The sequence below is a fragment of the Scyliorhinus torazame genome, chromosome 4, assembly GCF_047496885.1.
Source record: "Scyliorhinus torazame isolate Kashiwa2021f chromosome 4, sScyTor2.1, whole genome shotgun sequence".
Lineage (NCBI taxonomy): Eukaryota > Metazoa > Chordata > Chondrichthyes > Carcharhiniformes > Scyliorhinidae > Scyliorhinus > Scyliorhinus torazame.
The window spans coordinates 93190128-93213030 of NC_092710.1; the positions used below are offsets into that span (position 1 = coordinate 93190128).

At 50.3% G+C, this 22903-nt stretch overlaps 1 protein-coding gene across 1 annotated transcript in view; it reads right to left on the reverse strand.

Moving 5' to 3' along the window:
* Positions 1 to 22903, reverse strand: part of LOC140411416 (uncharacterized) — a 632495-nt gene that overhangs the window by 260260 nt on the left and 349332 nt on the right. The window contains exon 7 of the mRNA XM_072500524.1: positions 7158 to 7262. Coding sequence (XP_072356625.1) covers positions 7158 to 7262 — 105 coding nt within the window. The remainder of the gene's footprint in view (positions 1 to 7157; positions 7263 to 22903) is intronic.

Here is a 22903-nt window from a genome sequence, read left to right on the forward strand (position 1 = left end):
GGAGGTTGGGGGGGGGTCCGTGCCGGGGTGGAGGTTGGGGGGGGGGGTCCGTGCTGGGGTACAGGTTGGGGGGGGTCCGTGCCGGGGTGGAGGTTGGGGGTGGGGGCCGTGCCGGGGTGGAGGTTGGGGGGGGGTCTGTGCCGGGGTGGAGGTTGGGGGGGGGGTCTGTGCCGGGGTGGAGGTTGGGGGGGGTCCGTGCCGGGGTGGAGGTTGGGGGGGGGGGTCCGTGCCGGGGTGGAGGTTGGGGGGGGGGTCCGTGCTGGGGTGGAGGTTGGGGGGGGGGGGTCCGTGCCGGGGTGGAGGTTGGGGGGGGTCTGTGCCGGGGTGGAGGTTGGGTGGGGGTCCGTGCCAGGGTGGAGGTTGGGAGGGGGGGTCCGTGCCGGGGTGGAGGTTGGGGGGAGGTCCGTGCCGGGGTGGAGGTTGGGGGGGGTCCGTGCCGGGGTGGAGGTTGGGGGGTGTCCGTGCCGTGGTGGAGGTTGGGGGGGGGGTGGTCCGTGCCGGGGTGGAGGTTGGGGGGGGGTCCGTGCCGGGGTGGAGGTTGGGGGGTGTCCGTGCCGTGGTGGAGGTTGGGGGGGGGGTCCGTGCCGGGGTGGAGGTTGGGGGGAGGGATCCGTGCCGGGGTGGAGGTTGGGGGGGGGGTCCGTGCCGAGGAGGGGGATGGGAGGGCAAGTGAGTTGGTCCACCTGGCCAGGTGCCAGCCTCCAACAGTTGGACCCATGCGGTCCATGCCACCTGGCTGGGGGGAGGAGGGGATATGGGCAATGATGACACGTCGTCGTTCCCCTCCCCCCCTACCAGGCCGTCATGTTTTCAGATCATCCAGCGATGTTGGCCGCCGTGGTGGCAGCCGCTCATGTCTATGTTGCCCTGGATGAGGAGGAGAAGGAGCGTGCCAGAGAGGCGGCGCAGGCTGCCGCAGAGGGGCAGGCGGCAGCCGCCCAGGCTGGAGGGACACCTGACTGACAGGACGAGGAGGGGGAGGAGGACGTCGCGGCCCCACGGCAACGGAGGCACCCGAGGGCGCCCCGTGTGTACCGGCCCCGGCAGTCATACCAGGACCTCACGGACTGGGAATGCAGGAGGAGACTCCGGATGAGCCGGGAAACCGTGGCACACATCTGCCACCTGCTGGCACACCTGTCACCGCGTGGCACTGGCGGGGGACACCCTCTCCCCGTGTCCGTCAAGGTTACGGTGACCCTGAACTTTTATGCAACGGGGTTATTCCAGGCACCGAGTGGGACCTGTCCGGCATATCGCAGACATCGGTGCACCGGTGCATCCGAGCAGTGACAGATGCCCTATATGCCATGGCGCACCGCTACATCTGCTTCCCCGTGGACCGGGCCAGCCAAGATGCCCGGGCCGTGGGCTTCTCTGCCGTGGCCGGGTTCCCCATGGTCCAGGGCGCAATCGATGGGATGCACGTCGCCGTGCGGCCACCTGCAGATAACAGGGCCGTGTTCACTAATAGGAAGGGGACCTATTCGATGAACGTACAGGTAGTCTGCGACCACCGCATGATGATCCTGCACGTCTGCGCCCGTCACCCAGGCAGTGTACACGACTCATTCGTGTTGTCGCGGTCATCCATCCCCGGCATGTATGAGGGACGCCATCCCCGGTTGAGGGGCTGGTTGCTGGGCGACAGGGGCTACCCATTGCGATCGTGGCTGATGACGCCCATACGGAGGCCACGCAATGAGGCGGAGAACCGCTACAATGATGCCCATGTAGCGACAAGGGGAGTGATCGAGAGGTGCTTTGGCGTGCTGAAGATGCGTTTCTGGTGCCTGGACCTCACTGGGGGCGCCCTCCAGTATCGGTCAGATAGGGTCGGCCTAATCATTGTGGTGTGCTGCGTCCTGCACAACATAGCCCAGCAGAGGGGCGATGTGCCGCAGGCAGAGGAGGGCGGACTGGAGGAGCAGCAGGAAGAGGACCAGTCCTCCCCAGATGAGGGGGATGGGGGCAATGGTCAGGGCAGACGGGGTAGACACAGGCGGGTGGCTGTCCACCGTTACCGGCTGGCCCAGCGGGCACGGGACAGACTGATAGACGCCCGCTTCACTGACTAGATGGGCGTGGGAATCGGGTAGTATGGCCACAGACCGCACACCATGGCAACAGCCGACCACCCACACCCCCCACCCATCCACCCACCCAGCACCCTCACCCCCCTCCCCAACCCCACCCGCATGCACACCACACCCCCCCCCATTGCCGATCCACCTGCGGCACAACGGGCCGGGCTCACACAGTTGCGGGTGGACGCGTGTCTATCGCAGGCCATTGAGGATGATGACAACCCGCCCTGCGATGAGCTCCTGGCTCTACATCGTTGGACTATGTCTGACCCATGGCCACAGTACCACCATCCACCCGGACCATCCCTGCATGCGGCTGTGACACTGCAGCGCACGGTCCCGTCCTCTGCCCGGGGAATGTTGATGGCGGCCCAGGGGGAAGGGGGCAGACTCACCTGGGGCTGAGGTAAGACCACCCCTCACACACACACTTGCGCTCAACGTACATGACACCCCCGCACACTTTGGACAGAGCACAAAGGCAGCTTCGGTAGGTGTAACATTGACTTTAATAACCAAAGGAGTTCATGCACGTGCCCTAGCCCCTAAAACTCAACTGTGCCCTGCACCCGTGCCAACTTACTCAGTGTCTAATTGTTTGGCCTTACGGGCCCTTTGACTACATCTACGTGGTTCCCCAGACGGTACAGCAGAACTGGAGGTGGACTCCTGTGATTCCTGCCCTCTGACACTGGATCCCTTTGGCGGCCGTTTCCTGGGGCGTCCTGGCCTAGATGGGCCAGGCTGCGGCCCGGGCGACTGGGATGGCGAGCTGCCAGCCTGTCCTGCCCGTTGCCCACCCGATGCACCTGGGACGGAAGGGGGGGTGAGTCCGAGGTGTCGCGGTGTACCGGGACCTCCCCTACAGAGGGAGCCGGGACGGATCACACCACCTCCTCCTCCCTCGGGGTGCCCGATGGCCCCCAGGCCTCTACATTGTTGGGGGATGCGAACGGACTGGCCATCCGATGCCCCCCCGACATCTGGCGCTGCCAGTCCTGGAGGCCCGTGCTGGTATCGACAGGGGTCTGCAGGTTTGCAGTCATGGAGCCCAGGGGGTTGGCAAACCCTGTCTGTGACAGTGCGACGCCGGTTCGCACATGGCCACTGGCGCCGATGCCCTCAGCGATGGCCTGCAGAGACTGGGCCATGGCCTGCAGAGACTGGGCCATGGCCTGCTGAGACTGAGCTATGGCGTTGAGCGCCTCTGCCATCTGGCGCTGGCACTGGCTCATGGCCTCCTGTGAGAGGGCAGCCATTTCCTGGGCCACAGACGCCGCCTGCACGGAAGGCCCCAGGCCTCGCAAACCGTTCCCCATGTCTGACACCGTTGCACCCATTGCCTCCACCGCGGACGCCACCCGTGCGGTGTCGGCCTGGGTGGCACGCATGACCGGCACCACTCCCAGCTCCTGGACGCGGGTGGACTCCTCCACCTGCGACCGCAGCCGCCGCAAGCCGCCCGTCACCCTCCTCGCTCGTCTCCGGGTCGGTGGTTGCATCGGATCTATGTGTGGGTGTGGTAACTGCAGGAACCCGGGATGCATCTGGGCGGCAGGTGTTCGCTTGGGCTGGGCTACCCTCCGACCGCCCGGTCCCTCTGCTGCTCCTACCTCCACCTGCTGTACCGGGACGGCTGTGTTGTGCGCACCAGTGAGTGTAGCAGACGCCTCATCACTAAAGTGCCCAACCGTGGTGAGTGTTTCTGCGATGGTGGAGGGTGTTGGTGACAGCAGTGGCGTTGTGTCGTGCTCTTCGTCCCACTCTGAGTCCATGGCACTTTGGGGTGGGGGTTCGTCTCCACCCATCCACTCTGAGTCACTGTCCGGTATTTCGTCTTCCTGGGTAGTGCTGTCCCGGGTAGGGGTGTCCTGGGTAGTGGTGTCGTGGGTAGTGGTGTCCAGGGTAATGGTGTCCTGGGTAGTGGTGTCCTGGGTAGTGGTGTCCTGGGTAGTGGTGTCCTGGCTCGGATGTGACGGGGGCCTGTGGCTGCCCCCCTCGTCGCTGGGTGGTCGCTCCCGCACGTGACGGGGGTGTCGTCTCCCTGTTGCTCCAGGTCTCTCCGTCTCCCGTGGTGTGCGAGGGGCATCCTGCGGGCGTCGCATGCTGGAGGGTGCGGGTCTCTCCGACTCCTGTGGTCTCCGAGGGGCATCCTGCGGGCGTCGCATGCTGGAGGGTGCGGGTCTCTCCGTCTCCTGTGGTCTCCGAGGGGCATCCTGCGGGCGTCGCATGCTGGAGGGTCCGGGTCTCTCCGTCTCCTGTGGTCTCCGAGGGGCATCCTGCGGGCGGTCTGCATCTGCGGGTATGGGTGCCTGGACGTTTGGTCCTGCGATACACAATGAAGCATGCATGGTTAGACATCAGGCAGTGATCAGGTGATACGGGGGAGGGGGATATAGGGGAGGGGGGATATGGGGACGGGCTGTCGGTGGCTCACTTGCTAGTACGCCCCCGACCTCTGCATCAGCAACCTCCCGGTCCTCAGGTCCGCCAGCCAGTTCCAGGGCCCTTTCCTGGTGCCTCTCATCAGCGGGCCCTCCTCCAGTCCTCACATGCTCCCTATTGTTGTGTGCGCGCTTCTCCTGTGGGGGGGGGGGGGGCAGGGGTAAAAGGCAACAGTGTTAGGCAGGTATATGAATGCACGCCATCGGTTGCGCGTGCATTGCAGAGGTTAAGGTTAGGGCTGCATTCATTTGGGGATATGGGGGATATGGGGGAGGGGGGATATGGGGGAGGGGGGATATGGGGGAGGGGGGATATGGGGGCAGGGGGATATGGGGGAGGGGGATATGGGGGAGGGGGGATATGGGGGAGGGAGGATATGGGGGAGGGGGGATATGGGGGAGGGGGGATATGGGGGAGCGGGATATGGGGGAGGGGGATATGGGGGAGGGGGGATATGGGGGAGGGGGGATATGGGGGAGGGGGGATATGGGGGAGGGGGGATATGGGGGAGGGGGAATATGGGGGAGGGGGGATATGGGGGAGGGGGGGTATGGGGAGGGGGGATATGGGGGAGGGGGGATATGGGGAGGCTCACCCTGCCTGCTCTGACGAGGTCGTTCACCTTCTTGTGGCACTGGGTGCCTGTCTGTGGTGTCAGGGCCACAGCGGTGACGGCCTCTGCCACTTCCCTCCACAGACGCCGGCTGTGGCGTGGGGCAACTTTGCGGCCGTGCCCGGGGTACAGGGCATCCCTCCTCTGCTCCACCGCGTCCAGGAGCGCCTCCACATCGCGTGACTCGAACCTCGGGGCTGAGCGACGGCCAGCCATCCAGTCGGGTGTTGCGGTCGGGTGTTGCGGTCGGGTGGGGGGGGAGCAGCGCGGCCTTATGAGCCGTCACGCCGTGCGGCGCGTATGACGCTGCACGGCGTGAACCACTGCGCAAGCGCGGATCCCGTTACGTCGCTGCTAGCCCATTTCGGGCCGGAGACTATTGACCCATTTTTCCGACGTGACGCAAGTCGGATTTGCGCCGTTTTTTGCGCCGATCGGCGGACTTTCCGCCGATAACGGAGAATTTCGCCCGTGGAACTTGCTGCAAAATGGAATGGTTGAAACAAATATTTAAAGGGAAGCTAGATAAGAATATGTTGGAGAAAGGATGGAGGGATGCGTTGATAGGGTGAGATGAATTAAATGGAAGGCTCATGTTGATTGTGGAACAACATGGGCCATATTTACAGAGGAATATTCCTGCTTTGCAGAAAGTTCAGAAAAGTTTCATTCGGTTGATTCTTGGGATGAAGAAGTTGTCTTACGCAGAAAGGTTAGGCCTGTATGTATTGGAGTTTTGAAGAATGAGGGATGATATTATTAAAACACATGGGGCAGGATTCCGCAGTCCACCAGCCGCGTTTTCCGGCGCACCCAGACAGCAGCAGGATTCTCTGTTCCTGCAGCTGGCGAACAGGGTTTCCCATTGTGGCCACCCCACATCTTTGGGGACTCGCGGGCATGGGTGCACTGCCGGTGAACTGGAGCATTCCACCGATGGAGAATTCCGCTGATAAGATCCTGAGTTGGTTTGACAGGATAGACATTGATATTTCCCATTGTGCAACATCTAGAGCCAAAGACACCGTTTCAGAAGAATCAACCACCCATTTAAGACAGAGATGAGGAGAAATTAATTTTATCAGAGGATCGTGAACATTTGGAATTCTCTAGCCAAGAGAGGTGTGAAGGCTGAGTCACTGAATATATTCAAGACTCAGAATCACAGAATCCTCGAATGGTTACGCCAACAAAGAGGCCATTTGGCTCATCATGTCTCTGCTGGCCCTCTGAAGGGGAAGTGCACGGAATGTCATTCCCCCACCATTTCCCTGTAATGCTTAAGAGCTCTCTGAACCATTTTCCCTCTCTCAGAATGACAGCATGCATCCTCCCACCACTGCTCCTCTGCCAGCACCCTTTCTGATGGCTCTCAGCCAGCCCAGACCAAGATGGTGCAGTAAGAAGTTGGTCCTTCAAGGTCCAGAGCTGCTCGAGAGTGAGGCCAGTGGGCAAGGCCATTGGCCATCTCCCCCAGTGAAAGCTTTCCGCCAGCCATGGGCAAACTCCTTTATGCAGCTGAATGCATTTTCAGCAGTGTGCTTTATGAGAGAGCATAAACTCGAAAGCGGAGGTTCAAAATGGCAGTGGTGCCAACCCAGTTTTAGACACAACTGGCATCATGATCTACATAATTTTGACACTTGGTTCACAACATCTCTGGCAACGTCATCAGCAAGGGGAGGTGGAGTATAAAAATTAAAGTTGACACTCCAGTGCAGCCCTGAGGGTGTGCTGCACTGTTGGAAGTGCTGTCTCACTGATTTAATGTGAAAGTGAGGCCCTATCTGCCTGCCTCAGTGGATGCAATAGATCCCGTGGCAGAGGAGTTACCGTTTTAACGATGTTGATTCAAGGATGAATATTGACCAGGAACAGGGAAAACTCGTTTTCTCATATTCAAAATATTGCCATGATGTCCACCTGAGAGGGTGGGTTTAACATCCCATCTGAAAGACCATTTTAGTTACAGCATCGCTACTTCAGATAAAACAAAAATTGGTTCAGCTTACCAATGGGGCAGCTACAATCATAATGTCCAACGTAATCATTGCAGAGTCCTCTGTGCTTGCATGGGTTTGAAGAGCAGTCATCAACTTCCGTCTCACACAGAACCCCTGGTCATTTGAGAAGAGCATTTGCCATTATGATTTCATTATTCTTACATTTATTCATTCCACAGTAAACCAAACAACTGACTACAACATGCAGAGTTGGTGCAATTTTTATTTTATTTTTTTAATTATAAATTTAGAGTACCCAATTCATATTTTCCAATTAAGGGGCAATTTAGCATGTCCAATCCACCTACCTGTGCAATGCACTAATAAACTGTAAGCACACATTGGGGAGCAAACGGTATGTTGTGCTGTCCCCCAACTCTAGGAAAATTGGTACTTCAAAAATCAGGACAGCAAGAATCAAGTACATTGACTCTCAGAGTCCATTTTTCCAACCTGTACTCCACTGAGGCCTGTCACCGTGAGCTCAAATTAACAACAACAGCGTGCATTCATATAGCATCTTTCATGTACAAAAATGTAGGTTTTAGCAAGTATCTTAATATACAAGATGAGAGGTTTAAGGAGAGAATTTCTAAGTTCCGAGCTGAGGCAGTTGAAAGCATGTCCACCAATGGTGAAATGATAAAATCAGGGATATGCAAGAGGCCAGAACTGAAGAAGGTTTTCCCAATGTCTTCTCAATTTTCACTTCATTCACCCTATAAAATATGCTCCGACACAAAAAGCATCTTCTTGCTCTGGAGAAAAAGAGAGGAATTGAACATAAAAGAACATATGTTCAATTATACATGGGCATTGGTGGGACCAGTTTTGGTCTCCTTATTTCAGGAAGGATATCATAGAATTTTATCATAGAATATTTACAGTGCAGAAGGAGGCCATTCGGCCCATCGAGTCTGCACTGGCTCTTGGAAAGAGCACCCTACCCAAGGGCAACACCTTCCCCCTATCCCCATAACCCAGTAACCCCACCCAACACTAAGGGCAATTTTGGACACTAAGGGCAATTTATCATGGCCAATCCACCTAACCTGCACATCTTTGGACTGTGCGAGGAAACCGGAGCACCCGGAGGAAACCCACGCACACACGGGGAGGATGTGCAGACTCCGCACAGACAGTGACCCAAGCCGGAATCGAACCTGGGACCCTGGAGCTGCAAAGCAATTGTGCTATCTACAATGCTACCGTGCTGCCCTAAATGTGTTGGAGATGGTTCACAGATGGTTTATGAGATTGACACCTGGAATGAACGGGTTGTCCTATGAGGTAAGGTTGGATAGACAGGGCTCGTTTCCACTGGAGCTTAACAGAGTCAGGGGTGACTTGATTGATTGGACTGTATAAGATCCTGAACGTGTTTGACAAGGTGGACATGAAAAGGATGTTTCCTCTTGTGGGTGAGTCCAAAACTAGGGAGCACTGTTTAAAAATTAGGGGTCATCCTAAATGACAGCGATGAGGAGAGTTTTTTCTCTCAGAGGGTTGTGCAACTTTGGAACGCTCTGCCTCAGACCATGAAGGCAAGATCACTGAATATCTTTAAGGCCATGGTCGATAGATTCTTGTCAGGCAAGGTAATCAAAGATTATCAAGGGTAGATGGGAATGTGGAATTCAAAACACAAACAGATCAGCCATGAATGGCGCAGCAGGCTTGAGGGACCAATTGGACTATGTTTGCCCCTAATTTGTACGTTTATATGTTGTATATTTGTCTGGAGGCCCCACCTTCTCAACCTTGTTCCTCGTCTGAGGCATGCTGATTCTCAAATTGATTCACCACCAGTCAGCTCTCCCCCTCCAAGGGGGAAGCAGCCAATTGTCAGCTGGGACTATAGCAACTTTACACTTTTTTACATTCGTCATAAGGTTCACAACTATTGATGGCTTAAAATAAGCTTTTGAGATTCCATTTGTACTAGCTTAACTACAATCAGACTGCAGATCTAGACAGCTGATTGATAATCTTAATGTAAAATCTTTTCTAAAAAAAATAACAAGATGGATATTAATTAAAATCAATGGGGCGGTGGGTGGAAGAATTTAGCTCTTTTTTATATGCACTTAACATGGATATATATAAGATTGGATTTTGACATCAATCTCCTGCGCTCCATTTGTCGATGCTGCCACACAACTACCTTTGAAGCTTATATCACTGTGACAGCCTTCATTGAACATTAACAGAGTTTATTACTACATCACTCACAACACTTTGTGTGCTTTTACTTTGCTGATCGGTCAGTATATAGCCGGCAGTCATCCTTGGTTAATGCTTAGATTTCTAACGGATGCAGGGAAACCCATGGAGCTGCCCTCTCATATCTATCAAAGAAACAGCTCGCACACTGAGAAACTAAACAAAGTTTTCAAATTCAAGTGATAGATTTGCTCATCCCCCATCTTTAGCCTTACTACAGTAATATTAACCCTTTATTTCCAAAAAGCATACTCTGAGAAACGTCAACTGGTAGTTGCTTCTTATTTCCTCAGATTTCCCATTCTGACCTGCCGATAATTTCCTATTTCTAGGGTGAGATGTTCCGGCTGCTCATGCAGGTAGATTAAATGGGAAATCCCATTGACAGCAGCGGGCCTGTGTATATTTATTTACATTGTGTATTTATGTCTGCCATATGTATTTTCTTTTCATGTATGGAATGATCTCTCTGAACTGTACACTGAACAATACTTTTCACTGTACTTCGGTACACGTGACAATAAACAAATCCAATCCAATTCAATCCGAGCAGAAGATCCCGCCACCGATGGGGCACCTCTCACCTGATTGATTGATTGATTGATTTATTGTTACAGGTACCGAAGTACAGTGAAAAGTATTTTTCTGCGGCCAAGGGAACGTACACAGTACGTACACAGTAGACAAAAAAGAATAATTGACAGAGCACATTGACAAATGGTACATTGATTAATAGTGATTGGTTACAGTGCGGAACAAGTGCCAAACAAACCAAATACTGCTGAGAAACATGCCATGGGGAGGCCAGAGAATCCACGCAATTAATGTCTCAGCCTAACCTTCACTGAACATCGCATTCCATCAATTCTATTTTCAACTTAACTGACTGGCCTGTCTGCTGAATGTTTATTTCAACTTGGGCACAGTTGCTATTAAAATGCTGGATATAAAACTCATCACATTTTTACCCTGGGCTTTTTTTGACAGGTTATCTTTTTTGGGATGCTTCTGTTGAAACGCTTCTTTTATCTGGAATTCTGAGCTCAGCATAATAATAATAACTTATTGTCACAAGTAGGCTTCAAATAAAGTTACTGTGAAAAGCCCCTAGTCGTCACATTCCGGCGCCTGTTCGGGGAGGCCGGTACGGGAATTGAACCCGCACTGCTGGCCTTGGTCTGCATTACAAGCCAGCTGTTTAGCCTACTGTGCTAAACCAGTCATTAAATAATAATCGCTTATTGTCAGAAGTAGGCTTCAATTAAGTTACTATGAAAAGCCCCTAGTCCCACTGTTGAAAAAAAGAGGGTCATGTTCCAAGAGAGCCACATGCAAGACAGGTTGGGATTAATTTTCAACATGGATTCAATGGGAATGGAAATTCAGTGATTTCCTTCATTGGCTTATGATCCATGACAGGAGCTTATGCCCTGGGTTACAAACTAAATCCTGTTATCTCAACTGTGATGCTGTCATGCAACCAGATTGAAGGCTATGTGAGATCATGGATAAAATTGCATCATGGATGACAGCAGGGTAGTGTGCTGGTTTCGCTCAGTGGGTTAGACAGCTGGTTTGTGATGCAGAATAAGGCCAGCAGCGCGGATTCAATTCCCGTACCAGCTGAGAATTCTGAATTCTCCCTCAGTGTACCCGAACAGGTGTTGGAATGCGTTGACTATGGGGCTTTTCACAGTAACTTCATTGTAGTGTTAATGTAAGCCTACTTATGACAATAAAGATTATTTATTTAGTGTGCAATAAGTTTGATTCCATCACACTATTCCTATTGCAAGATTTTGGTCCAGGAGTCATAGATTACCCAATAGGTGTCGAAGTCATAAGTGATTTTGAGGCAGTCTATGAAAAAGCAACAGTTTAGATATGATACATAAGCTCAACAAGCAGAAAACAGATGACATGTAATGGGTGAGAACAGTTTACTGGTTCCGGATAAGACAAACGGATGGATGGAGCAGGGTGGCACTGATCTCCAAAGCTGCTTGGCAGTCTCCTCAGAACAGTTTGCCGGTTCCCGGATCAGGCAAAAGGACTGATGAAGGTGAGCCTGGAAGAGGTTGTTTATTCTGCCTTCTTCAGCCTTCTTAAGGTGGAAGTGTTAGGCCAAAGCCAGCATGGGTCTTGTCTGTTCAAAGTCTTCCTGAGATAATCAAGGTGTAAGGTCAGGGCTAGCATTGGTCCACCTCGAGAAGCTCACTTCTGTTCAAAGTGTTTTTCCATTCTGAGGATCCATTTGTATACTTTATTCCTGGGAACCTGAGGTTAATCATTTATTCAATAGTCCATTGGCACAGGACAAATATTCAGGATGATCCATTCTGTTTTCACCAGATGCTCAGTGAGTCATTTTGTGGCTTATCACTTGCTAAGTCATCCAATTAACCTTCAGATAGTTGGTTTACATATGAGTTATGAACTCACCCACATCTTATCAGGATTATCAATGTTGTGTTTCAGTGCCTGTGCTATATGCATGTCCTTGGCAAAGATAATGCCCTTCTCTGTTCTGACTTTGACCATCCAAGAAGCTGCTTTGGGTGATTTCTTTATAGGAGAGAGAGCAGTATTCCTATAATATTCATTATATTTCTTATGATTTTGTAAAGTTATTATGCACCGATTTCTTACACAAAGATTCAACAACAATTTGCATTTAAGGATCAACTTTACTGTGGTCAAGCATTCTGAAGCTCTTCGTAAGAGCGACATTCAAATAATCATTTGTAAGTACCGAACTTGAATATTGCCGAAGCTTTTCATCTTGCACTTATCAGAACACTTCAGAAGAATTCCAATATATGAAGAAAACAACAATTTATATTGTATGACAAGAGAGTGCTGATTGCTTGACAAGCGGAATCTGATTGGTAGAGGCATTGCCATAGAGAAGCAACAGTTGAGTTAAAGACCATAAATTGCCAAGCGTTGTTTGAAATTTAAATCAGACAGCTTGACCTTAATTGGTCACTGCATTAGCCTGCAGAATAAGCCAACGAATGGGTTTGCATAATTTGTTCAGCTGAAACAGGTACAATGTGTGTACATGTTCTTCCTGTTGTTGCTAACTTTTGGTTGGTTCAATTGGCTCTGTTTTATAACCTTTGCTCTAGAGTCGCCAGGTATCTTTATGATACCGCCACGAGGTTCAAGTTCAAGTAATGATCAATAACTCAACACACCAATGAGTAAGATTCAAATCAAAACACATTTGTTATACACAGTAAATCGCTACTCATGCATAAACTCTACTTTCTAGGCTATTTCTATAACTAACAGGCCTATAGTTAGCTTCGGACTCGCCCACCAGGTCAGGGGAACAAATGGCCTTTTGTTCAGGTCCTGAGTCTGCAGGATTCAAAAGCTGGTATGGACTGGTAGCTAGGAGCGCCTATCTCATAGCGAACGTTGACTTGAGACTTACTTGGTTGGAGGCAGCGAGGCAGGTCACTGTCAAGGGTTGGTTCAAGTTGCTGAGTGACCCTGCCAAAGAAGGACGATTTGAACTTGGGGGCTTTACTTTATAGTCCCCAGGGGCTTCCCGCCCTTTGGGGCGGACCCCGTACCTGGTTCCAAGTGATTGGACTTTGTTCCAATCACTTGGTTCGATTTCTCCAATGGTTCCCTGATCGTTGGAGTCCGTTAACCTCTTTTGTGTTGGCTCCTGCTGGCACCGAGGAGTCTGGCTTGTCTTTGTTTACCTTAAAATGTTTCGATTGTTCCCGGGGATCACTCATTACTATGTAGATGGCTGCTACATTACTATGCAGATGGCTGCTTGTATCGAAGCTGTCTGGGTTTCTGTAGAGTCTAATACACAGTAAACTTGCACCTGCTAGTTTTTGCCTGTGTTGGCTGAATTTCCCTTCAGCCTTTGCTGTTCTCCATTTTAAGTCGGAAAGTGGCCAACTCAGGTGGCTACACTGTTTGGAAGGAACAGGGCCCTGTGTAATAATTCTTTAGGTATGTAGGCTGTACATCCTAAAGACTGGCGGATCATATCAAACAATGTGGCGCAAATGCTGTTCACAACAGGCAAGGTACAGACTATACCCAACTTGCTCATTTTTGCAAAACTCAAAATAAAGTGTCCAACATTAGATGTGTTTCTATGATTGGACAACATTTGCTAAATAATCCTCAGTGTATTAAGAATTACATGGACAATCACGTTATGATTGTCAGTTGTCCCTGCAGTGCATTGCATTTGCATGTGCTGGAAACTATACATATGAATGCAAAGGTCCCTGCCCTTTGCAGATGGAAAGAACATTTACACACATTGCCCCTGATTCAGCTAAATAATATAGCTGCCAGCCATTTGCTGATTCATTCCCCATGGCAATACCTTAGCAAATCAAGGTCAAGTTGCCTGGTTTAAATTTAAAATAATGTCTGGCAGCTAGCTATCAGTCAACATTAACTGGTGCATTCTCTATGGAGCATCTCTGTCAATCAGAGTTCACTTACTAATCAAAATGCACTCTCTTATACAGTATAAATTGTTGTTTTCCACTGACATCAGTATTCTTGAGATTGTCGGTTGAAGAGGAATTTCTTCAGCCAGAGGGTGATGAATCTGGGGAACTCTTTGCCGCAGAAGGCTGTGGAGCCCAAATCACTGAGTGTCGTTAAGACAGAGATAGATAGGTTCTTGATTAATAAGGGAACCAGGAGTTATGGGGATAAGGCAGGAGAATTGGGATGAGAAAAATATCAGCCATGATTGAGTGGCGGAGCAGATTTGATGGGCCGAGTGGCCTAATTCTGTTCTTGGTCTTATGAGTGCAAGATGAAAAGTTGTAACATGTCTCTATTTTCAGTGACATTCCTTCACTGCTCAGATGGCTGATTGCGCCCAAAGCAGAAACTCAATTCCAAATAGACGATAATTCAGGAAACCTGGTTCAAACTAATAAAATGTTCATCCTAGTAGGAATTTTCTCTCCACGAATCACGTGCAAGTAGATTCTAAATTGTATAATGAAACCCGAGAATCTTTCAAAAAGAAAAACAAGAAAGATTTCCATGACCCCAGTTCGTCCCAAAGCATTTTACAGTCAATGAAATACTTCTAATGCTGCTGTAATGGAACAATTGGGGGATATTAAGACCTCAGTAGAATTAAAATAGTCTGAACTGCCTTTCTCAACAACAATTATCTTATGAATTTTGTGTTATCTCTCAATTAAGGCATCCACAATATTGGACTACTCACCTTGGGATAGCCCTGGTATGTGTAAAGATAAGCTTCTTATATTAGCTCTAATTGATTCAAGTCCTCATTATTTAGATTGATGACTGTGATACAGACCAGCCTTGTTGCAGTTTTAATGAACCTTGGTTCATTTTACCTTCTTCACAAAAATTGAAAACATGCACGTTTTGGAATGAAGATTTCCGAATAAAAAATGAGAATGCACAGAGTGAAATACAGAAGACAACTAGGGGCATCTGAAAGAAATGATAACTTACCGTGTTAATGGCAATGCATGTTTGACAATGACTAGATGGTGGAAATGAAACACAATTGTTGTATGAAGGCCATCCCTCTGGTTGGATCGACTTTGTTTCTGCCGCATAACCAGAAATTAAAGGGGGAGAAGGATTCCCAAATAAGAGATAGTCACTAACTACTCCAGTTGGGAATTGAGGAGAAACCTCCTTATCCTGAGAGCGGTGAGAATGTTGGACACGCTGCCACAAGGCGAAAATGCAAACATCTTCAGGCAGAAGTGCCAAGCGGGAGGATGCACCAACTCGGCCTCCTCCTGAGGTTCCAACATTCACAGGTCACGATCTTCATCCAGTTCGATTCACTCCTTGTGATATCAAGAAATAGCTGAAGGCACTGGATACTGCAGTCTATGGGTCATGACAATATCCTGCAGTAGGACTGATGATTTGAGCTCCAGTACTAGTCTCACCCCCTAATCAAGCTGTTGCAATATAGCTACAGCACCCACGTTTAACTAACAATGTCGAAAAATGCTCAAATGAGTCCGGTCCACTAAATGCAGCACATATGCAATCCAACCATAAGACATAGGAGCAAAATTAAGCCACTCGGCCTATCGAGTCTGCTCCGCCATTCAATCATGGCTGATATTTTTCTCATCCCCACTCTCCTGCCTTCTCCCCATAACCCCTGATTTCCTTAATATCAAGAACATATCTATCTCTGGCTTAAAGGCACTCAGTGATTTGGCCTCCACAGCCTACTGCAGCAAAGAGTTCCACAGATTCACCACCCTCTGGCTGAAGAAATTCCTCCTCATCTCTGTTTTAAAGGATCGTCCCTTTAGTCTGAGATTGTGTCCTCTGGTTCTAGTTTTTCCTACAACTGGAAACATCCTCTCCACATCCACGTCCACAGAGGTCGTCCTTCTAAACTCCAACGGGTACAGACCCAGAGTCCTCAACTGTTCCTCATAGGACAAGCTCTTCATTCCAGGGATCATTCTTGTGAACCTCCTCTGGACCCTTTCCAAGGCCAGCACATCATTCCTTAGATACAGGACCCAAAACTGCTCACAATACTCCAAATGGGGTCTGACCAGAGCCTTATAAAGCCTCAGAAGTACATCCTTGGTCTTATATTCTAGCCCTCTCAACATGAATGCTAACATTGCATTTGCCTTCCTAACGGCCGACTGAACCTGCACGTTAACCTTAAGAGAATCGTGAACAAGGACTCCCAAGTCCCGTTGTGCTTCTCATTTCCGAAGCATTTCGCCATTTAGAAAATAATCTATGCCTCCATTTCTCTTTCCAAAGTTCATAACATCACATTTTTCCTCAATGTATTCCATCTGCCACTTCTTTGACCACTCTCCTAGCCTGTCCAAGTCCTTCTGCAGCCCACCTGCTTCCTCAATACTACCTGTCCCTCTATAGATCTTTGTATGATCTGCAAACTTAGCAACAGTGCCTTCAGTTCCTTCTTCCAGACAAGAGGGCAGCATTTGACTGAGTGTGGCATCACTGAGCCCCAGCAAACCGAGAGTCAATGGGAATCAGGGGAAACTCTCCATTGGTTGGAGTCAAACCTGGCACAAAGGAATATGGTTGTGGTTTTTGGAAATCAAATCTCTCAGCTTCAGGACACCGCTGCATGATTTCCTCAGGGCAGTGATCTGGACCCAACTGTCTTTAGCTGCTTTGTCAATGACCTTCCCTCCATCATAAGGTCAGAAATTGAGACGTTCGCTGATGATTTCCATGTTCAGCACCATTCATGACTCACCAGACAGCGAGGCAGCCCATGTCTAAATGCAGCAAGAATGGGACAATATCCAGTCAACACTTCAAAGAATCATCATGGAACAGGAGAACCATCCATTCCTTACAGGCCTCACCAGGACCATGTCCCAAATTGCAGTACTACTGGAATCCCAAAGCAGCTCCCGGTTCTTTGATGGTCACTGCTGGGCCTTTACTGTGCCAGAGACTGAGGCAAGGTATTTATTTTGTGGTTCGCATGCAACAATTTAACCAGACTTCTGCGGGACCACAGCAGAACCCACCTCTGCTGGTGAGAGCTTTGGGATCAAACAGACATAAGATGGGCACCACTGGGTGGCAGTATCGGCAATTTTGGGAACACATGCTCACAAGCCCCAGAATTCCATTGGCGCACACACAGCATTACACTGAACAAAGAAACAGGCCATTCAACTTCATTGCTCCAGGCCGGTGTTTTTACTCCAAATTAGTATCCTCCCATCATAATTCCTCAAATTCTATCAACGTAGCCTTCTATACCTTCCTTCCTTGTGTGTTTATGTGTTATCTGTGTTTTACGCACTCATTTCTTGCCCTCGAAAGGTGGTAGTGACGCATATTCTTCAAATGTCCTCGGTACATCCGCAGGGCTGTGAGGGAGGAAGCTCCTGGATTTTGACCCCCCCACCCGCCCGCCCCCCGCCCGGCAGTGAAGGAATGACGATATATTTCTGAGTCAGGATGGTGTGTGGATTTGAGGGGAATTTGCAGGTAGTGGTGTTCCCAGGTGTCCGCTGCCCTTGAATTCCCGATGGGAGAGGCCCTGGGTTTGGAAGTTACAGTCAAAGGAGCCTTGGTGAGTTTCTGCAGTGCACCTTATAAATAGTACACACTGTTACCACTTGCTGCTGTGGTAGTGGGAGTGAATGTTTAAAGTAGTGGATGGTGTGCCAGTCAAGTGGGTTGTTTTGTCCTGGATGGTGCCGAGATTTTTTGAATGCTGTTGGTGCTGCACTTATCTAGCCAAGTGGAGCGTGTTCCATCACACTCCTGACTTGTACCTTGTAGATGATGGACAGGCCCTATGGAGTCAGGACGTGAGTTACTCACTGTGGGATTCCCAGCTTCTGACGTGTTCTTATAGCCACAGTATTTATATGGCTAGTCCAGTTTCTGGTCAATGTAAACACTGCCCAAGGGGGTTCAGTGATGGTAATGCCATTGAATATCAAGGGACGAAGGTTAGATTCTCTCTTCTTGGATATATGGGGAGGGATTCTCCAACCCCCCGCCGGGTCGGAGAATCGCCGGGGGCTGGCGTGAATCCCGCCCCCGCTGGTTGCCGAATTCTCCGGCACCGAATATTCGGCGGGGGTGGGAATCGCGCCGGTTGGCGGCCCCCCACCCCCCCCCCCCCCACCGCGCCCCACCCCCCACCCCCCACCACCGGCGATTCTCTGGCCCGCAATGGGCCGAAGTCCTGCTGCTGGAATGCCTGTCCCACCGGCGAGAATCAAGCCACCTCTCTTAACGGCGGGACAAGGCGGCAGGGGCGGGCTCCGGGCTCCTGGGGGGGACCCCCATGGTGGCCTGGCCCGCGATCGGGGCCCACCGTTCCGCGGGCGGGCCTGTGCCGTGGGGGCACTCTTTTCCTTCCGCCTTCGCCATGGTCTCCATTATGGTGGAGGCGGAAGAGACCCCCTCCACTGCGCATGCGCGGGGATGCCGTGAGCGGCCGCTGACACTCCCGTGCATGTGCCGCACGGCAAAGCCAGTTTCGCGCCAGCTGGCGGGGCACCAAAGGCCAGCTGGCGGGGCGGAAATCAGTCCGGCGCGGGCCTAGCTCCTCAAGGTTAGGGCTCGGCACCTCAAGATGTGGATGATTCCGCACCTTTGGGGCGGCGCGATGCCGGACTGATTTGCGCCGTTTTTGGCGCCGGTCGGTGGATATTCATCCCCCACCATCTGGCCTGCAAAATCCTACCAACTGTCTTGGCTTGACACAATTCACACCTCTTTAACCTGGGGTTACCCCAGCTCTGGATCTGTAAAGATTTAATCACCTGCTAATGCCTAATGCTCGCATTCCAAGCATTGTCTGGCATCTTTGAATTTGTCTATTTTTGAATTTCTGGAACATACCTCTTCATTCACCTGAGGAAGGAGCAGCGCTCCGAAAGCTAGTGATTCAAAACAAACCTGTTGGACTTTAACCTGGTGTTGTAAGACTTCTTACTGTTCTTGGAGATAGTCATTGCCTGGCACTTATGTGGCACAAATGTTACTTGCCACCTGTTGGCTTCCAATTGCCAATAAGTGGCTGTATTGGCTACCCACTACCTGTGAGCACTAGCCATTTTACATTGGAACAAGGCTCCTTGAAAATGACTGTGAGTCAGGGCCATGTTGGGGGACGAACACGCCAACCAGTGTGGAAAAATCTGGGTCTGCCTGCCGCCCTTCCCACTCCCATCCATCCTCTTATATTAGGGTCTCCACCCACACTATTGACCTCTTTTATTCATTCCCAACCTGTCACGTTTTGCTTAGTCTCATGCATCTTTCTCATTTCCTTCTGTATTAAGCTTTCACAGATATCATTTATTTTGAAACTGCAAGCTCAGCTGGGAGGCAGTTCAGTTTGACTAATCCCTTTCCAAGCTGAAGTATTGCCTTCAGTAAAGACGGCTCTTTGTATGCATGGAATTAGCTTTTTCGGAGAAATTGCAGAAAAATGACCTAACAATGTGATTATGGTTTATCTACGTAGCTCCTCAATATAAACACATTTTGTGCTATTTTCTTCTGGATTGTGCAGCTTTGAGTTAATTAATGCAGCACCTCCAGCTTTCAATAGTTCTCAGTGCTTTCCAGCAGGGAGACTGCAGCAAGTTTCATTGTCACCATATCTACTTCTCCACACTCTTCACTTAAGCCAATGATCATTTTTCATGTTTCATTAATACCTCAGGCAAATCAACATTTTGTCACAAGAACTGTTAAAAGTCTCTTCAATTCAAATATTAAATCTTAAAGTATCAACAGCTCTAGTGGACTCCAGAGAATGAGTGGACGTGAGGAAAAACTTTTTCACACAGTGGGTGGTGGAATGCACTGCCTGAGAGTGTGGTTGAGACAGGGTCAGTCAAGGCTTTCAAAATGGAATTAGATTATTATTTGAAAAGGAAAAATGTGCAGGGTTACCAAGAGGTGGTAGGGCAGAGGTGGGAGGGGGGGGCACTTTAATTGTGCTGACGGTGGGACAATTGTCTGGATGTCAAGATTATTTTTGGAATTATTTCCATCAATGTAAAGGTTTCCCTGTTCATTCTGGAGGGTGAGGGACAACAGTAGTAGCGGTGCCACAGATCTCACGATCTGAAAATAAGTATTCTTGGAGACCCCTACTGCTCTCCATCTGAAAGGGTGCCAGTGTTGGTGTGTCACGCATATTGTGCAAGTATGCAGGGCAGCACGGTGGCTTTAGGCAACCGTAAGGAGTTTGCATGTTCTCCCAGTGTGGGCTTCCTCTGGGTGCTCCGGTTTCCTCCCACAGTCCAAAGATGTGCAGGTTAGGCGGGTTGGCCATGATAAAATTGCCCCTTAGTGTCCAAAAGTTTGCAGGTTAGGTGGGGTTATGGGGATAGGGGATGGGGGAGTGGGCCCAGATAGGGTGCTCTTTCAGAGGGTCAATGCAGACTTGATGGCCGAATGGCCTCCTTTTGCACGGTAGGGATTCTATGGGTACAAATGGACTGATTATGATATTAAACTGCCTCTAACGTTGATGTGACACACATTCTACCATATTGAAACTCACGTGTCCCCTTAACATCCAATCATTATCAAAATGACGAAGGACTCAGCCACACCTCACCCAGCTTACCAGCCAGGAGTGTTTCAAAGAGTTGATAGGGAGCATGAATAAAAGGAGAGGGGATTTCATCAGCCTCTCACTGACCAGAGAGAAGGAAGAGAGAAACCCAGGGATTTGCCAGGCTACGGCATTCCCAATGGTGTTCCAAATTGAAGGCATGTCGCTCTACAAGCCCACATTGTTAATAAGGGGGATGTTTCATAATTGTAAAGTTATCTATTTATCAGCGTCTAGTCTGCGTGTGACCATGACCAGAGATTGCTTCTGAGTGAGTGCCAGCTATCCTGTAAGCAGGAACAACACCTTCAGCTTGTGGCAGTCAGCTGCACTGCCATCTTTGGGCCAGCATGATGAACCAGAAGCTGACTGCTGGGTAATGAAGGATATTCCCACCACCCTAGCTTGTGATTCTCCTCCGCTACCTGACCAAGCAAGTATAGTGGGAGCAATGTAGCAATAAGGAATGTCATGGAGAAATGGTTCCACTGCATTGATTGCTCTTGGCTAGCCCGACAACACTCACCACAGCAAGTGTTCATTTGCTGTTTTCCACAATCTCACTATCAGAAGGTTGTATCCCTTTCCACCAAGTCTTCAGCAGCTTGGTAAAATGAGGTGGACTGGCAGGAGGAAGAGGATGGGGAGAAATAGCTGCACAAGGGAGAGGAATGGAATCTCATGGTGCATCGCAATATGGAGCTCGCTCTCGCTGGGTGAGATCTAGACGCGAATACTTAAATGAGTTTGGGCTTATTTAAATATGCGCTCGCCCAATTCACCCGGGACCGCGGTTTCACCGGCCTCCCCTGTGAGGCCTTAACCTGGCACCGTTTGGTACTGGTTCACAAAGTTGGGAACCAGTCGTGATGGCACCTGGGGGGTATCTTGTCCATAAGGGGTGGGGTAAGGCGGGGCTTGAGGACCCTGAAAGAGGTGTTGGGAGAAATGGGGGAGGGGGCTGAGGCCGCAGAGGGAGATCGAAAGATCGGGGCTGCCTTTAAAAATGACTTAAAGAGTGGCCTTGACGGGGAGCTCCTCGCCAAGGCCAGAAAATGGCTGAACGTGCCCATATTTCTGGTTACCAATGGCACCATTGCACCATCACTCCACAGCTCTCAATCTATTTACCAAAGACCACCAAAGCATTCCCCCTGGGCAAAATCATCAAAATTAAAGTCACCCACAAGAAAAACTACACTCCATGAAAACTTGATTTAGTCAACACTTCCAATAATATGTAGAAACTTGAGCTATTCACACTTGTTCATTCTTTTAGTGCCTTAGCTTGACCTAGTGGTACCACAGTGGTTATAGCATGGCTGGTGGAAGGCTGCTGGTGTACCACTGTACCTAGCATCACTGTGTGAATCCTCTTCAGTGTTCTCCCATACACAGAAACAGCAAAGTCCTCATCTGCAGCAGAATATTTTTTTTTAATACAGAATAATAATTTAGAGTACCCAATTCTTTTTTTCCAATTTAGCATGGCCAATTCACCTACCCTGCACATCTTTTGGGTTGTGGGGGTGAGGCCTGCAGCAGAACTGACCTTATCTCTAGTGACTGGCACTCACCTCTGGTGAACTGGCACACACCTCCAATGAGCTGGCGCACAAATTGCTCATCCCCCCTCGTCTTGGCCACGGCCCACTTGTGCTCGGTTACTCACCAGGTGCTGCTCTCAACTGTGTGCAACCTTTACATTTGACGCAGTTGTGAGGGTCAGATCAAACAATGGTGTTTCTCCTTCAGAGCTCTGGAGTTCCTCTCGCCTTTCAAGACAAGGCTGCAATGATTTTAGCACACTGGGCTAAATCGCTGGCTTTGAAAGCAGACCAAGGCAGGCCAGCAGCATGGTTCAATTCCTGTACAAGACTCCCCAAACAGGCGCCAGAACGTGGCGACTAGGGGCTTTTCACAGTTACTTCATTTGAAGCCTACTTGTGACAATAAGCGATTTTCATTTCATTTTTCATTTCATGATTTCATTTTTCATTTCATGATTGTCAGATGTTAGGTCTTGAGTGTCTGAAAGCTGACAAAGAGTGGGGTGTGGAGGAGGGAGTGGAAGATGGAGAGGGGTTGGGGGGGGGGGGGGTGTTCCATGAGGGAATCTCCATGGAGTGAAAAGCAGGTGCTCTATTGTCATACCATCTGCAAACTCATCACTCCATACAGCAGGAAGTGGGATTTGGAAAGTTGTGTGGGGTAGGAACAAGCCCTGAATGATCTCTGCGATGTCCAATGCAACAGACACCAACAGAGCATCCATGTGAGGCAGAGAGCCATCTCCACGGGGCTCGGAAAGTACAGGTGTGCCTATCCTGCACCTGATCTGCTGTGGACACCTCGGGCTGGATTCTCCGGTCCCCTAGCCACTTGTTTCTCGGTGGCGCACCGTTCGCCTGCGGTG